Source organism: Melospiza melodia, chromosome 1 (assembly GCF_035770615.1).
Source record: "Melospiza melodia melodia isolate bMelMel2 chromosome 1, bMelMel2.pri, whole genome shotgun sequence".
In the NCBI taxonomy this organism is placed as follows: Eukaryota; Metazoa; Chordata; class Aves; order Passeriformes; family Passerellidae; genus Melospiza; species Melospiza melodia.
Genome location: NC_086194.1, coordinates 56,624,827 through 56,643,165, shown reverse-complemented (window position 1 = coordinate 56,643,165; position 18,339 = coordinate 56,624,827). Strand labels below are relative to the sequence as shown.

The following is an 18,339-nucleotide window of genomic DNA, read 5'->3' as shown; positions in this document are numbered from 1 at the left end:
AAACCAAAACTGGATTTGGGGCCTCCTTCAGATGGGGTTTAACATGACTGCTCCTGCTAACAGGAAGACAGATATAAAACCCACTGACAGGAAAGTTTATGATTTTGTAAGCGGCACTTTGATTTTTAGCTAAAAACTTTTCACAGCCTTACTCATGTTTTTGACTCTGTAGCTGGTTTTTTTTAGTCTTCCTACAGCAACACTGTCATTGACTTCAGAGAGGCTATACCTGAAGTATGCCACATGATCATGTCTTGTGTTTAATAAGATTTAGGAGGGTTTGGGTTTTATCCTATCAGCTTCACAGGAGAAAACTAAACAACTAGGTGAAAGAAAACAACTGACACTACTTCCAGCCACTACAGAAGACCATGACTACAACATTCTAAAGGACTAAACAATGCAAATAAGTATAAATATAAATATACATACCTATTATCTGTGTAATATACATGTTCATATATACTGCAAAGATAGATATATATTTTTTTTTACAATTCTATTGATTTTACACCAGCAGTGTCATTTATCTTCCGACAGCATCACGGATGTCTATTAGAAAAGTGACCAACAGAAACTCCTGCCTGAACAGAACTGACCTTTCATACCAGAAATTCAATAAACTTAAAGCTTCAAATAACAACAAAAATAACCCCCTATTTCTTGCTGTAATGAAAGCCATTGAAAGCTGTGCAAATTAATTCTTATTTAGGTCTTTTGCACAGGATGTCAAAGTCCAGACAATTTTAAGCCTCATCCTAAGAACATAGGAGATGAACCCTGCCCCACAGATTTTTCACCTCAAACACTGACAAGTCTTTGTCCATTGAATTTAAGAGCAAAACATGATAATGAAGTGAGACCCTGGGACAGGAAAGTCACTGGTGATCTTTGGGATCCATAGGGACAGCATAACCTTTAAATAAGCATATCCAAGATAAGTATATTGAGTTCACTATATACTGGGCTCTATCTTCTGTGAAGGATTTTTACCTTTCTCCTAGTAATGCAGCTTATCAAAATAATAGTCTAGATAGGGGTGGCTGGATCTGCACAACAGAGGCAGCTAAATCTCTTTGCCAAAGCCTTCTCCCATGACTTGGTACTGCTGCCTCCCAGCTCTGTGCAGCTCCTTAAAATGTACATGGAGAAGCAGCTTGGCTGGTGAGCTATGGGCCACTCAGAGACTGAAACAGGGTGAACAGCTCCTGCCTGTGGCTCACAAAGCCCTTCTCCATCTCATTGAAGAAGTCTCCTAAGTTATCTGCTTTGACTCTCATTTTCCCTACCTCAACTGAATGGAAACCAGTACCTCTGCTGATGTCCATACATGGAGAAATGCCAGATTGCATGGTACACCTTTTCAGTATGATGATCTACACCAGCAGATGGGTCAGGATTCACTGTAAATGGTCTTTGCTATAGCACAGACTGCCTTCTAAACCCTTACAAAAAGTACATCTCACATGACTGTATTCATCCACACAGCTGTTCTTCTTTTAGAAAATCATTCCCCTGACAGACCTGTGAGAAGGGCAGAACTAGGCAATCACATAAAACCTCCCTTAATAATCTGAGCCACAAAAAGCATCCCAGGATCTTCCTCAAAATCACTATATATATATATATATATATATATATATATATATATATATATATATATATATATATATATATATGATCATGGATTCATCAAAGTTGGAAAAGATGTCCAAGATAAACAGTCAAATTAAAAATCATTATGAGCTACTTCCAGGACAAACACTTTTCACACTGTGTTACTCAAAGCACAGCCCCACATTATCAGCATAAAACTTCTCAATGTATGTAAAAATCAAATTCACACAGTTCTTCCAACTCTGAGCAGAACAAGATTTAATGTCCTGTAAAATCACAGCTTCTAAACACCTTCCAATCAGAATTATTCCAAAATACTTGAGGATTTTTCATTCTATTAATTCAGTTAATTTTTTGGGAAAAAAATAAAGCAATAAAAATTATTTATATACCTATATTTATATCTCTAGATATGGAAACCCTATATATGCCCCAAATATCAAAATCTCTCAGATCTACATGATAAATCATAGTATAGGAGAAAAATTTAAAAGGCTCAAATTGCTACTAACTACATGAATAAACCAAATCTACAATGCTCATTCCCTGATGATAGGAATGATACAAGAATCCCAAGTGGAAAGTTTGGATCAACAGTCTAGCCTTCAATTCCTGACTGCTGTGAGTAGGGGTATATTACATAACACCTACAGCCCCTGACCTGAAAAAGCGCTGCTCTTTACTTATCCCTAGGGAACTAGAAAAGTTGTTTCATTGAGCATTAACAGAAAAAGAAAATTAAAATAAACAATCAAGTCTAATAACTTGAGCTGCACACATTTTTTTCTTCATAGTTAAGAAAGTGGACAATTCTACACCAGGGATACAAAACATTTTGGTCCACTCTGGAGCAATAGTTGACCATTAGATTTGCAAAAACAGAGAGGCAACATATGGCATGGCTACTGTCACACTACTCATACTCCCAAGACCTGGCAATAAAACCTTTTGCTTTCCTGGCAAACAGTTCAAATCTCTTCATGTAAGTGATATATGACTTGGGCAATCCTTCAGATGCACTTGTTCAAGGGGTCAGAGCTTCCATACTACTTGGCAACACTCTGATCCTCTGTCAGAGTGGTTTACAGGAGCTAGTCAAACCACTACATGCAAAACCAGCAGGATTAAATCAGAACACTTACTTATTAAAATAAAGATTTCTGCTAGCAAGCTTTAAAAGGTTTCTGCTAATAAGTTAGATGTGAATTGAGACAGATCATGTTAACTCATTTGCCAGAGGATCCTGATGCAAAACTGATTTTTGCTTTTGCTTATTCTTCACGTGTACTTCTATCTCTGTAGCCTATTATTGTATAACTAAATAGATTCATAGCTAGTATTTTAACTGCTCTGTTAGATGGAAAGACAAAACACATTCCTAGGTCCCAATCCTATTTTTGCTTCTCCTGAGAACCAAGGTTGAGCGCCACTTTCCCATAAACAACCAATGAGGAAGGGAGGCTTTAAAAGAGCAGTGAACCAAAAGGGGGAATTACTTCACCACTTGTATCTCTAACTGGGAATTCTTGACAATTAGGCTAAATTGCTAAACTTACAAAACTGTACTCACTTTATGTTTATCGGTGTATCTTCAGCACACTTGGGTATCTTGTGCACTTGAGGGGATCCTTTAAAAAGTTAGGTGCATTTTATCACCTAACCATGATTTTAGGGCTCAGAAAAAGGCATCAACCCAAAGGGGCAGCAACTGCTAGAAAAACAGAGATAATGAATACCCAGGACCTAAATTTTCTTCCAGTAGCCCAAAAGGGAACATGTATCTTTGGTTTTGGTGTCCTGTCTTCTCCATGCCAGACTTAAGACTCTGGGACTAAGTTTGATCAGTGTGGGAATCTGGAGCAAAAGAATTCCAATTTGGAAAAAGTTAAACTCTGCCTTCATCTGCAGCCCTCCTGGGCAATCCTAGTCAAGAGATGCCAGCAAGAGCTCTGGGAGTGAGGAAGAAGAGTGAGTTCTTATCCAAACTGCATGACCTCCCTAGTAACATAGAGAGTATCGCATTATTCATTAGAAGTAAAACCCCAGAGCCCATAAGCAGCATGACTATGGTTATCAGCAATATTCATACTCCACAACAGTGTTTCAGATACATGCGTACAAAGGGATCGTGGGCAACTACTGCATCCAAAGAAACCATAACCTCACTCTTAACCCTGCCCTGGTCTGGCCCTGCTACTTTCACTCACCTGTAGCTTGGCAAAAGCTGTTGTGAGAAGCAGCAGGTGTGTTACACACAGCTGGTTTTGGACACTGGAAGGATGTCTGAAATGCAGGAACAATCTACATCGGGGAATGACGTTCAGCAATGGAATCTCCTGACCTACTCTCTCCAAAACCAATGCTGGGTTAGCTGAGAGATTCCTATCAGCCCTTGCAGAAAAGGGAGACATTATTGCTATACACTCTTTTACTGTTACTATAGCAAATATGCTTGGTTTATACCATTGCTATAAAATTTCATGCCATAGCTGAGCTCATTTAATAGAGACACAGCTCTGCCATACACATTTACTGTCACTGCCAGCAAGCTTACAATGCTATTTCTGCAACTGTACTGGAAATATCCCTCTGCACTGAGCAGCAGCTAATAATGGTTAGCAAAGTGCCTGTTGTTGACATACATCTTCAGCAAAACAACACAAGCCAGGATGTAATTCCAGCAGAAGTAAAATGGTGCAGAAATTAGTAGCAACAGCTTTGTATTCTTTTTCCAGACTCAGCACACTGCAACACTGCACTCTTTGACAGGAAAGTTGTATCAGCTCTGTTAGGTGGACTTTTCGGACTCTGAAATAGAATGCTTTCCTAAAGCTGAATTAAATTTAAGGAAGAATGGATTTTCAGATGAAAAAAAGTATTTTAAAATCTACTCTACACAGAAGAGGGGACTAAGATTTCTTTGCCAACACAGTAAAGAAAAAGTCTAAGCACGCAGGTGAAGTGTCTTTCTTGCTTCCTATTTTTTTAAAGAACACATATTTCAAAAGTAACACTTTTCTCAGTGGACACATTTTGAATTTTATTGCAGTGCTGTACTCTATGCACCTGTAAAAAAACCCTATTTCATAGACTGAGGTCTTGAAATGTTGCACAGGAATTGTAGGAGCACAGAGGAATGAGAAGTCAGCCCATGCCACATACTGTGCCTCTTCTGAGAAGAACTATCTGTCAGGAGTAATGTAAAGAAAAAGCTGGGTTTCATCCATGAAATAGAGAGGACTGGCTGCAGCATAATAGGAAAAAATCAGATAGTGGAATAGGTGGAGTCTCCTAAGTATCAATCAGCAAATGCTTTTTCAACTTGCAGAGATACAACAAAGCCTGGAATATCAGGTTGGAAGGGACCTCAAAGACCATCTGGTCCAACCTTTCTAGGGAAAAGCACAGTCTAAACAAGATGTCCCAGCTCCCTGTCCAGCTGAATCTTAAAAGCTTCCAGCACTGGGGAATCCACCACTTCCCTGGTGAAATTATTCCAGTGGACAACTGATTATTAGGTGGTGTCTCTATTTACAAAGTCTCATAAAATCTCAATCTTCAGGAAGGGAAGAGGGGCTAGCATACTCAGACTCTTCAGGGAACAGTACCATCATCATTCCTGAACTAGGCCACTCCTTTGTTTTTCAAACACAAGATGTGGCATTTCGTCTCAGGAACTTTGTTGAAAAACAGCAGCATTAAACTTTTGGACTGTCAGGTCTCATTGTAACCAATCCACAGAAAGAAACAAAACTGCACTGGATTCACTACAAGTGTCCCCAGTGGAGTCATAGAAAAAAACACACAGGGAACTTACAACATCTTGAACAGACTCCGATGACAGGTTAAAAAAGCCTACTACATGGTCATCATTCTCAGAGTCACCTTGCAGAGAAACAAGCAAGCAACCACATGAAATATCTCATTCCATTTCACTTCAGCACTATTTATTAAAAGGCAGATGACACTCAATGCTTCCTACCACACAAAGCTCTTTTAATTCCAAAATTGCTCCACTAAGGAAAAACTCTAGGTGCTGTCTTTTTTTATTCTGGCCTAATGTTCTGGATTTTTGTTTGGACAATATTCAACAAGGAACAAAATCTGCATAGATGTCAAAGGATGGGAGTAGGTTGTGAGACATGGAAACTGATATTTTACTCAAAAAAACCCCACAAAGAGCTTAGGGAAAATATAACACTATAATTGAGGCTATGAGATCATTATCCAGTTTCTCACCTGAAAAAATTATGAGGCCAATGATATAGTATTTTGACCAAAAGCAAAAGCTGAGTGAGACAAAGGAAAATAGCCTTACATAATCCTTTAACTTGGTTTTCCAAAATTGTTACTGAAATAATGAAATAAATATTTTTAAAAAAACTCAAACCCTATGAAATTAATCATAAGAACACTGGACATCGGAACAGCAGGAATAATAGCAGACTGTACTTTGATGCTGTTTGCAAGACCTGAGGAAGACGTAGTATGCAGTACTTTTTTTAAATAATACTAGCTTCTCTTAGAAGAAAATACACTGAGCAGCGAGATAATACTGGAATGTTAGCAGCTTCCAGAAACTGCTCCTTCTGTGCAGCACTCAGCACAGATGTTTTCAAGTCTTCTATAAACCTAAGCTGAAGGTAAAATATCACTGGAAACAACATAGCTTCTTTCCTCACAGTGTTGGCCAAGGAAAATGATGAAGGTAATTGGTGTTCCAGTTACTTGGTATGTGCAAAATATGCAAAAAAGAAAAAGGATGACAACAATCTTTTAAAAGAACAGGCATCAAGCTCTGTTTCTTTTCTAGTGGAAAGGAATGGAAACCCTCTCACTGACGTCAATGAGAACTGGGCCAGACCCTGAAAGTCTTCCCATAAAGCTTTCACCAAGGAGAAGTTGTACAGTGGCATAGGCATTTCTAATTTATCCCCTGCCTTTTCCCTCCTAATAAATTGCACATAATGGCTGAAAATAAAGTTTATAATAAATGACAACTCACTGATGCTTGCAACTGTTCAGTCAAAACTGAACACTACGAGAATTAACATGCATTAAAAATTATGGGTTTTTATTATGTAGTGAGAAAATTTAAGAGGTTTATAATAATTTAAACCTATCATAAAACATGACAAACAATGGCAAAATTTCATTGGTTCAGTGGACCAAGTTAATCTTGAACTTACAAAAGTTGTATTACTGTTATTAATATTGCTCTTATGTCTTGCAAAGCAAAGCTCTAGAGGAGAGACAAACAACGGTGAAAAGCAGGAACAAACAGAGAATGTCACAATCATACAACTCCCATTTTGCACAATTACTGTCACATTACTCACACCCAAAAAGCTTTCACAGCCATCAGTTTGCAAAAAGCTTGATTCATTACAACACCTTTATTTCTAAATGAACTCCTGCTAATGAACTCATGCAAGTATTTCTACCTAAATGAAAAGAGACTAAAACTCAAAATATTCACCCGACTCCATGTGGATGAAATTAAAAGCACTCTTGACCTCTTGGATCTAGTGATGTGCCCTGGCCACAACCCAAAGTTACACCAGGATACGAGCAAAGAACAAGCCTTGTATCTTGATTTCAACAAAGAGAAAGTCTAGAAGTCCAGATCAAGAGATAACCAGGACCTCTGGGTGTAGTGTGGCACTCAAACAAAAGTTACACTTTGTATTTCAGTACTATTTGGTACCTTATCAGTTTCCTCTTAATATCTCTTAATATCTCTAATATCTACCTCTTAACATCTACCTCTTAATATCTCAAACAAACTGTTTTTCTTTTTCATTAGTGCACCACAAATAAGAGGCATGTGTCTTCTACAGAAATACAGAAGGTGTAATCTATACATTCCCAATCCATAAAGAAAAAAAATCTCATTAAAGAGCCTGAAAGGAATTAAAGTGTAGCATAACCGAAACCAACTTCCAAATGTCTCAGCAGTGTGGACTAGGCCATCTTCTAGTCCATCCTTAATTTGTAATTAAATTGGCTTAAAGTTAAAAGACTTGCTTGCAGTGAGATTAGCCTTTCTTACCTTTTGCCACATTTTGATGAAGAAGAGCTCTCCAGAAAAATTGAAGAAAACATTGGTGTCATAGGCATCATCACCAGTGTTGGAGATGAAAATGTTAAGTGAGATGTTCCTCACTGCTCCCAGGGCCAGGTAGGAAGTTCTGTCATCAACACTGTAGGCAGAAATAGTTACATTGGTATAACTCTGGTAAACTTTCACCCTCTGATCTTGCTTTCTTCTGCTACAGAAGTGTCACAGCTCCACTGTTTAAAAGCTCAGCAGTCAGAAGTTCAGGAATGTGCTGCACTGCATAGTGCAGAGGGCCATACTAGGAATGAACAGCTCCTGACTCAGGGTTCTGACACTGTATTTTGGGACTGTAGGAAAACCCTATGATTCCCACATAAAACTATTTCATATGCCCTACTTTGTGTGATAATAAATTAGTTGAAAAATGTAAAGTAATTGTGCAGGGAAGATGCAACAACTGCAAGATATTATGCCCACATTCAAATACACAAGCTATTACAGTTTGTCTCTCAATAATTCAGACTTATTCCAGCAACCCTCTGAAAAGCCTTCTTAGAGTTATGCTATGGATAGAAAAAAATTGAAACCAGGCCCCAAAAAACCCCAGAAACTGATGTAAATGAAAAAAAAAAAAAGTGTGGAAATTGCAACAAATTACCAGTGAATGTGACTAATCTTTCTTTAGATGTTTATGCTGGACCTAACATGGTAGAGTCATTTTCTGTAAGTGGAATATCGAGGGTAACAGCTATATATCATGAATCAACACACCGTTGCAATATGGCATCCCAGATTATGTACAAACACAGACATGCACACATAGAGGTAAATAGAGATATTCATGCACACACATTTATTATTTGGTATTTATTCCTTCTAGGCTGTTCAGAAAGGCTAAAAATAAATAAAGGCTAAAAATAAATCACAAGAATATACAGTATCAATGCACAGATCTGCAGGTCTTAGAAGTAATAGTAAAAGATAATATGAAATATACCAGGTGTTCATTTAAAAATTAGCAAAACCAGACAAATGCTAAATTTGGTGTTTGTCATAACTGGACTCTAGAACCATTCGTACATCCTGAAGAAACAGAGGAAGTGCCACAGAGAAAACAGAGTAGCTAGTCAGAAATGGACAAAGAACTCCCGGGAACAAGGCAGGGAGATGCTCACAATTATTTCCTCTAGAGTACAGCTAGCCCAAAAGTAAGAAGGAACCACTTTTCATTCACCCAATTTCTATAAAGCTGTTCCAGGGACATACACATTGGCACACACCACACTTCTGCTTATCAGCAGTCCTCTGAAGATGGCTGGTGCGCAGGCCAAGAGCTTTGTTTAAAGGCAGCCTGACCCTCCATTGCTAACAGTCCTCTGACAGCCTTCTTCATGTTACTGCAACCAGGGCATTTGCATAAAAGTAGAGTTTCTGGAAATGCATTGCTTATAAACTGTTCAGCATCTTCTGCCCATCAAAGCTGTACCAGACGTCCAAAGGCAGAGCTTGCGGGACTCCATTTGCCTGTGCTTATCAAGAAGTTTCAAAATGTGGGTTTCTGATGATACATACCAAATCTAGTGAATGAGAAGTTTGGAAGAATATTATCTAGAGTCCAGTTTTAAGCTGATGGCTATGGATTGTGAGTGTAACTTCACCATGTAATGTAAGCAATATTTGTAGCATATTTGTTGCCTTTATTTATTTCATTTAGGATCATCTTCATTTATTAAGTCCAAAATTATGGCTTACAGTTCAATTGCAGCCTATTATGAGGAAGATAGAAGTATCCAGGAAATGTGTCTGCTTTCTCACACTTAAAATCAGCTGCAAACACTGACCAATCCTATTGATAAATGGACGTTTTGCTTTCAAAATATTTTTTTATTCTCATAATCAATTATCAGTGCAAATAAAGATTTGCAAAAGTGTATGTAGTACAGGATTGACTGCAAAACTAATTTGAGTTGTTGCTCTTTATGTACCAAATTAATGGCTCATGTATATGGGAATACTTGAAAGCATTTAACCTTTTGGCACCAATTTCAACACTTACTGTTGACAAACAAATTATGAAGATGCTAAGCAATCTGCTGGGATTTTCTAATAATCAAAAGTGCATGCTTGTAAGCAAAAAAAAAAAAAATACCAAGCATTTAATACTGTGAATTATTTCTCGTGAACTTTATAATCTCACTTTTTGCAATCACTTCAAAACTTAATCAGCATCTGTTATACTCATTAGTAGAATCTGGAAGTATTGCTCCAGTAAGCAAAGGAACATTCCAAGCTCTTTATCTTATGTAGAGTTGATATTAAATGCAATGTACACTACAGAATGTTCTCTGAATTGGTAGTAGCAGAACTTTGAGATTTAACATAAAGTGAAGACAATTGAGAATACTCTCCTTCCTAATGAATAATTAAAAATTCTTATAATAAAATCATACTTAAAACTGACCCCACAAAAAAATAATTCAAAAATTAATACCAGTGGGTTTTGTCACTCCTTTCTAAAGCTACCACTTTGTTGTTCCAAGTCTATCATATAAAAATTATCTCAACAGAGACATTTATCTCAACAAAGAAAAAACCCACATTTAAAACCACTTTGTAGATGCTCCTATACAAAATTCACACACTAATAAACTCAAAACAATCTCACTGATTTTAGGCTGGCAGGTGAGTTCAGTTCATGCTCTGAAAGCCTGTAAGTCCCATAAGATGACGCTGTAAGTCCTATTTTTAAAAGATCAGCTTTCTGAGTCATTGAATTTGTGTACATCTGGAATGCATCAGGTCCACTTGCAGTGAACTCCCATTTACAGAGGAGCTTCCAAGCCCTGTTGGCTGCTTGAGAGTAATGTCACAAATGCAGAAGCCTGCTGGGGTGCTGGAGCAGCTCTATTGCCAGCCTGGGGCCATCCTCCTCCAGCACCTGCCACACACTAAGCACCCTAGCTGCCAAGTCAAAATATGTCAACTAAAGAATTTGTTGTCACTCTTCAGAAACAAGAAAACACACTAGTTACCCCTTCATCTCAACAAGGTTTGTCAAACAACTTAGGAAACCCAATCAAGCAATAACTTTTTGTTTATATGTTCATATATGAGAACTAAAAAACTGCCAACATTCTCAACATGATCCATGTAACCTTGCTTACATAAAGGAAGAAAGGCTAAAACAAATAACCCCAAACAAAAACAAACCAAACGAAAAAAAACCCACAAAAAACAGGACAAAAATCAAAACAAAACCAACCAACCAGCAAAAAAAGGAAAAAAGAAAAGTAAAGAAAGAAAATAAATCAGAAAATATCAAGAAATAAACAGTTAATTGGACAGAATACCACCACCTTGTTACATTAGGTACTACACCCAAAAAATTAACTGAGAAAAAGTTCTGGGCAGACTGTAGATGTATGTATTTATTATATATAAGCAAACATATTTGTATTCACATACATATAGATGCCTGAAGATGTCAAGTTATCAATGTCTGCATGGAAAGAAAAAAAGTTTTAAATTCAGAAGTACTAAATATTTCCAGCTTTCATTCACATGACCCAAACTTGCAAGTAACAAGCAATTTTAAAAATCAGGCTCCAAAGTTCTGCCATAACTTTAAATTCAGTGACAATGGCAGTACACATCAAATGTAAATAGATATTTAATTTATGCCTTAAGCGATTAAGAAAAGGAAAGCAAATTCCAGGATAAAACAAGTACCTTTTCTGCATGCTCTAATGCTCTAATTGTCAATGTCCACACCATATCATTGCATTATGGTCAGTGAGGGAAGAAAGACTATCTGAGAAAGTCAAACTGAAAAGATCTGCAATCTTCATTTCTCCACCCCTCAAGATGTGGCTCTTTATTAACATGGGTCAGTGGATGCATAATCTGCGCTCCAAATGGTGTGCAGGGACATTTCCTCTATTTCATGTTTCATTTCTCTATTTCAACAGGGTGATTTTTTTTAAAAAGTGAGAAGGCATTCAGCACTTAGTCTGTGCAGATCATACATAGGACAAAGAATGTGGCAGGGTCACACCCTATTATTTGGGTCACTGACTTTCCCTTTTGTATTGGGAACCCTTCTTTCCTTATAGCAAATTAGCACCTACATAGATATATCACCATTACTGCTCAACAGACAGTGGAAGTTACAGCCATAGTCAATTAGACTGCAAATGGGTAAAAATGTTTCAAACAACTGAAGTCCAATCTGTCCTCCAACTCCATCAGATGAAAATAAAGAACCCCACCTTTTGCTTTTAAATCAATAAAAGGTGTAAATCAACAGTGTTGCTGTGACACATCCAAACAGATTTCTACCTTCACCAACCAGCACTGCAGTTGGTTTTTGAAGTTACTAGGATAATTAAATATTAATTTTGTCTCCACAGACTCTTTTTACATCAACCCTGAATACCTTTCTTCTGTTTGGTTTTGGTTTTTTTTAATTGCAGGCTTCAGGGTTAGTTAAACTTTGCAAGGAGTTTTTGCAAATACTTAAACCTAAAGGGCCATTGAAAAGCTGAAATCCTTAGTAGATCTGGGAATTCATTTGATATCTCGGTGCAAAACTGAGAGGTAGCAGCCCCATACACAAATATAAACCAAGTCACACATTTTTATCTGTGATTTCTGGATTCTTTACATTCAGGTTCTGGATTCTTTACATTCATATCGACAAGTCAATATGAAAGTTCTGTAGCACATTTTTCCAATCAGGTACCTAATATCTGATAATGTGCCTACTGAACCAGAGGAAGTCCTCCTGCTGATTTTAATAGGTCCATAAGCATATTCATCCCTGGATCTATACACAGCACTTGCAAACAGTCAGTTTTGCAGTTGCATAGATAGTTTTCCTATGTGAAATCACTGCAGTTTCAGAGACAGACAAGTGACAAGACACACTGGGTTTATGCAGCAAGAGCCAACATTTATTGGAGGGCATCCTCTTTTATAGGGGCTTTGAATTTCCCACTCTTAAATCTGTGATTGATTAAGGGTCTTAACTCTGCCCAGCTCACTGGCCGATTGTATGGGTGCATTCATGGTTCAAAGGGATTGGCTGAGGTCCTCTGTTTGAACTTGAATCCAGCCTATCAGTAACACACCCAGAGACTCGTTTACTTCCATTATCTAATGAACTAGGCTGGTTGAGTTGGTGTCTGTTATGCCAAATTGTCTCTGCAGCTATAGACCAGCTATGGCTCTGACATGAAATTACTCACTCTTCAATAATACAAATAATACGCTTATAAACTTCAGTAGAGTTGCAAGCTCAAAGTCTGGAAGTCATGCACACTCTCCTTTGTCTTTTCAGACAGGCTTGGGTTAAGTACTTCAATATTGCATCCTAAAACATCACATTAAATCATTTACCTGCTTATCATATACAGAGCCATGCATAAGACAAAAGAGGTCATAGAGAAGTGTTGTCATAAAAAATGTTAATCCTCCAGTAAGTCAGAGAAGGAATATATATGGAAAAAAAGCAAAACCAATCTTCTGAGGAACTGACCAGATAATACTGGAAAATACTTTTCATTCATAAATAATTATTTCATTAAAATGGAAACATTTTAATGAGGAAGTTTTTGACAGACTGGAATTTTGTCTGTTCTCTGGCTAATTTCAAAGGAACAAATGGAAGGAAAAACAGCCCAATCCACAAACTTGACCTTTCTATTGGAAAAGGACATTTCTCAAAAATCCCATTTTATAAGAGAACTTTTGAAAGCATTCACTTCAACTCAATTAAACTCATAACTTGGAAAAACTTGAAAATTTCTGCAAAATGCACCTGTCACTTCTTTGGCTTCCTATGACTTTTGCTTCCAATTACACACTTCCAAAAAAACCCCCAATTTTAAGCAGTATACACAGAACCCACCTGAGCCAGTTTTTAGGAGAGGAACATAAATTTAAGCCTAATGAATGGTGGCCTTTGAAGATGCCCTAAACCAACATGAAACAAAGCTGCTACTTCCTAATAGCCAAACATCAGTCAGAAGCACTCGGATGGATAAGCAGTTTTGTTCTAATGATGGATAAAAGGTAACCTCATGTCAAATAAATGTATGAAAGACAGACTTCATCTTGGAGCCTTCTTAGGAATAGCAATATTTATTGCAATATTTTCTATCCATGGGGGCTCAGAGTCCTATGCTTACAATCTGATTTACTTACCATACATGCAGCTTGTGCTGGAACGCAGCAGCTACACAACATTCACAACATCATCTTTCTTTCTTCTTGTACTGTTCGTTTTTGGTAAAGCTGCTCTATTCATTGCCACACACGGGTTGTCAGTGTATATACACAGCCACACAGGATTTTCTCCTTAGCTGTATCTCACATGGAAGCAACAACCCATTCTGCTCTGGTCTTTTTAGCTAGCTTGTTTCTTACGGCTGGAGGAAAGTCCATTTTTTCAAACAAACACCCTCACTGTTCCTCAGATGTCTTAGCACTTTTCACCTGATTCCTATTACATCCTAAAAAGGCTTGACAACTGGCCTTTGCAGAGCCAGTCAGATGGACAAGCATCAGATCAGGAGCTGAAACTGCATTGGTATGTCAGACAACACCTCCCTCAGCAATTTCAGGTTCTTCTTAAAAGACCAGAGAGCTTTTCTCCCACATAAAGTACCAAATTAATGAATACAAGATTTTAAAGGCTAGGGAGATATAAACCTCTGGGAAACATCTACTTCAGAGTTCGCCTCAGCACATCTTGAGGAAACAGACACAGCTCAGCATCTAAATAAGCATCTACAAGAGCGTCACTAAAAATGTGCTAGTTGCTGCAGGAACTTGATAGAAAAGACATTTATTGTGCGGAGAGAACAGAATGAGGCATTAAAGTCAAATGATAGGTAATAAATATGTTTTTAAGACTAAAAAATATTTGACAATAATAATTAACATAATATTTTGTTTTTCTGTAGTGAATTGCTAGAGAAGAAACCTAGACCAGTTGTGGTCAAAAAAAACAAAGTTTACTGCAAAATATTCTATTCCTATTTCTCTTATGGTTTCAGGTTGCGTCATTAAAGTTACCCATACACAATAAATACATATATTCTTTACACTAAAACACTTTTAAGTATCTTCCTTTAGAAATCACTAATACCACTATCCACAGGGTATAACTGCATGGATAAGACCAGATTTTGCCATCTCCTATGGCAGCTGCAAAACTCAACACTAGACAATTGTTGAAGGGGAAGCAATGAATCATGTTTCTGTGCCATGCTGCCAAAATTTCACATATTTATTCTTTAAGAAAAACTGATTTGAGAACAGTCATGACTGGAAAGATGAAATGCCTCTCTTCTGCTTCTTCAGTTTCTCCTAACACTGCCTTCATCAAGTCCCCAGCACACTCCATGGCCACTTTTTCCTTATTCTTAATTGCCATCTGTAGTTTCAGGCTAGCAACATTCATACTCCTACGAGAAAACCCAGGCCAACAACTACAACCACATTTGTAGCAATACTAGCACACACCACTGTAGCTGTTCCTACAGACTAGCTCATAATATCTACCACAGAGAGTTCAATCCTCACAGTTTGCTTTGCCAGATCCAGTCTACCCCTCTTGTGAAGCTGCTTATTCTTGCTGGCAGAGGTGGCATCAGTGAGAGGCACAGATTCCCACCAGCAAGTTTCCAGCCACTATGCTGGAGCATGCCCACAACCCTCTCTACTCAGGTATTTCCATGTTGAAGAAAGGCTGATTTTGTTGAAGCAGTTTTTCTTATGTAACAGAGAGGATTTACCTCAAGAAAAGTCAGAACACTAAAGAAAAGGTGGTTGGGATTTCTAAAGGTCAGAAAATCCGTTCTGATCCTCCTCAACACACAACACAGCAATAAATGAGGGGACCTTATCCAAACTAGTTCTAAAACCCAGGATGGCAGAGCACACCATCTCAGCACATCTTATTCCTGAGCAGCATGAACTGCCTATGTAAGAAGGTTTTTCCAAATCTCTGGTCTGAACCGGCCAAGCCACAGCTCATGACCTTTACCCTGCTTACCATCTGTCACAAGCAACAAGATTGCTGGCTCCTTTGCCCAGCAATCCCTTCAGGAAGCTGGGATGGGTTTGCATGCAAACTGATGCAAATGAAGGTGCACATGCCTTAAAGAGATTTATCTGTTAACTGAAAACAAACCTTTTTTTTTTCCAGAATAAATGCATCTTAACTCTTCTTCAATCCAATACAGCATGTAACCCTGGTCTTCAACTCAAGTCACCAAGGACTCCTTTCACTGTAACAGAAACATTCAAAAGAAGAATACATCCCATCTCTAGCTTCCTACTTCTTTGCAAAACTTCCAGATAAAATTAGAAGGCTTTAACATTTTTTTATCATCACCTGCTTCCCAACAGTCCTATCTTATGAATTCACAGTGAAGGGTTTCAGTTTGCCCAGTAGCACTATTTATATTTATTTATATTTATTTATATTTATATATGTTTTTTATTTGTGCAGAACACAAAGCTGATAATACAGAGGTATTTTTGTTACTGCTGAGCCAGACTTTTACAGAGCCAAGGCCTTTTCTGTTTTTCATACTGCCATGCTGGCAAGGAAGCAAGGGGTGGCATGGGAGGTCGTGAGGAGACACAGGTAGGGCAGGCGACCCTGACTGACGATGCCATGTAACATTATGCTGAGTATATAAAGTGAGGGGAAGAAGGAGGAAGGGGAGATACTTGGAGTGCAGCATTTGTCTTCCCAAGTCAATGTTATGTGTGATGGCCCTGCTCCGCTGGAGATGGCTGAACACCTGCCTGCCCATGGGAAGTGGTGACTTAATTCCTTAGTTTTCTTTGTTTGCGTGCACAGATTTTGCTTCCTGTAAGAAACTGTCTTTATCTCAACCCACAGGTTTTCTAGCTTCTACCCTTATGATTTTCTACCCCAGTCCCTCTGGAGGAAGAGTGAGGGAGTGGCTGTGCTTGGTTACAGGCTGGGGTTTCATATCTTCAGAGCTGGATGCCATCTTTGAACTGGGTAATTCTAATGATTCAAATGCATGATGGGTGCACTCTGTATCAGTAGCTTGTGCAGTTCCTGAGTTTGTAAGAATGCAAACAATTCTCTTGATGATAATGTAATCTGAGCTAACTTCCTGTGCACATATATGCTGTAACCAGCACACATTTGAAAGCTTATACAGTGATGAACAAAATGATACCTTGCCATATACAGCAAGGTATAGTTTGAACTCTTAACAGCTTTTGGCTCTAACATGCTACAAATTAAGGAAAAGTGTGTAAGGACAGCCAGTTTATGTAGCAGAGAGCCCTGTGTCCAACTATGTCTAAAAGTAAGATGACGATGGAAGAACAAGACAAGTACAGAGTGGCATTTTGCTAATATATTTCTGCAGCTTTCAGACTTTATATTTGCCATTTCACTACTATATACAGTCTCAGCATTTACAGCATCCCAAACAGTAAAATCCATAGATTAATCACATGAAAGCATACCTCCTTGCTTGTTACTTTAATTGCTCTGAATAGTTTAATAGGATTAGCAAATGTTATCATCTTGCTCTTCAATTCTTGCACATTATTTCCCATATAATTTGTGAATATGCTGAATACCACTAGCACTTGCACAGCTTTCTCCACCACCAAAACCAACTCTTTATGCTTTTTCTCTGCTGATTATCTTTTAATTAGGTAGTAGTACTCAGGGCACCATTCCTCTCAGATCTGGGCAACTTACTTTCTTGGTGAGAAAGTCTTTTGCCAGCCAAAGTAGATGATCTTAACCAAACCACCCTATCCACAGGTCCAGTGAATTTTCAAAAAGCTGCAGCAGACCTGAGAGATAAAACTTACCACTGCCTTCCTATAAACTTCCTGTTTATTTCAATTCAGTGTATCTGTGCAGCATTAATTGCTTCCTTTCTGAGAATAAGTCCACCAAATTTAGGTGATTATTTAGACAAAGGTATTAACATAACCTTTCCAACAGTGAAGTCAAATGTTTTGTGCAGATAGTAATAAATGAGTCATGTTTTTTGCTCCTTAAAAAAAATTTGCTTTCTGAACACACTTACCATAATCAAGAATAATGTGGAAAAATTGTGATAGGATTATTTTGCATGAAACACATGGGGCTGGAAAAATTCAAGACAGCATTTGTTTAAAATCAGAATCCATAGCATGTTTCTTGGTAATTTTATATGCAATAATAACAAGAATATGTTTTAGTAAGAGACATTTATTGTGCTATTTCTTAATAACCGAAGCTTACAGAGCCCTTTAGCTAAAGGGCTAAGGAAAGCCCCTACTGTACAAACATTTGACAACATCCTGTTAATTTCAAAAAGGACTTCAGGTTGTGACTGAATAAAGCAAATTTGAGAGCATTTGTTGAATATTCTGCTATACAAATGTAGAAACTGTATTTGAATATCCTAAGCTCTTATGACAGGTGAGACTTATAAATTGCCAAGATAACATAAATAATTGCTGTAAAAATGAACAGCCTAATGGTCCAATCCCAACTGCAGCTCTTACTGCAATGGTTACTGTACACTGACTGGCAAGTTTAAGGATTTGTCCCTTGTTATTTATTCCTCAAATGTGGCACAAAATCCTTCACTAGGTTCTCTAAT

At 37.8% G+C, this 18,339-nt stretch overlaps 1 protein-coding gene across 2 annotated transcripts in view; it reads right to left on the bottom strand.

Annotated features, from left to right (window-relative positions):
• The window catches only part of ITGA9 (integrin subunit alpha 9), a 210,299-nt gene that overhangs the window by 75,003 nt on the left and 116,957 nt on the right, over nucleotides 1-18,339 (bottom strand). For both annotated transcript variants that reach the window (XM_063158715.1, XM_063158707.1), the window contains exon 18: nucleotides 7,670-7,820. In XM_063158715.1, coding sequence (XP_063014785.1) covers nucleotides 7,670-7,820 — 151 coding nt within the window. The remainder of the gene's footprint in view (nucleotides 1-7,669; nucleotides 7,821-18,339) is intronic.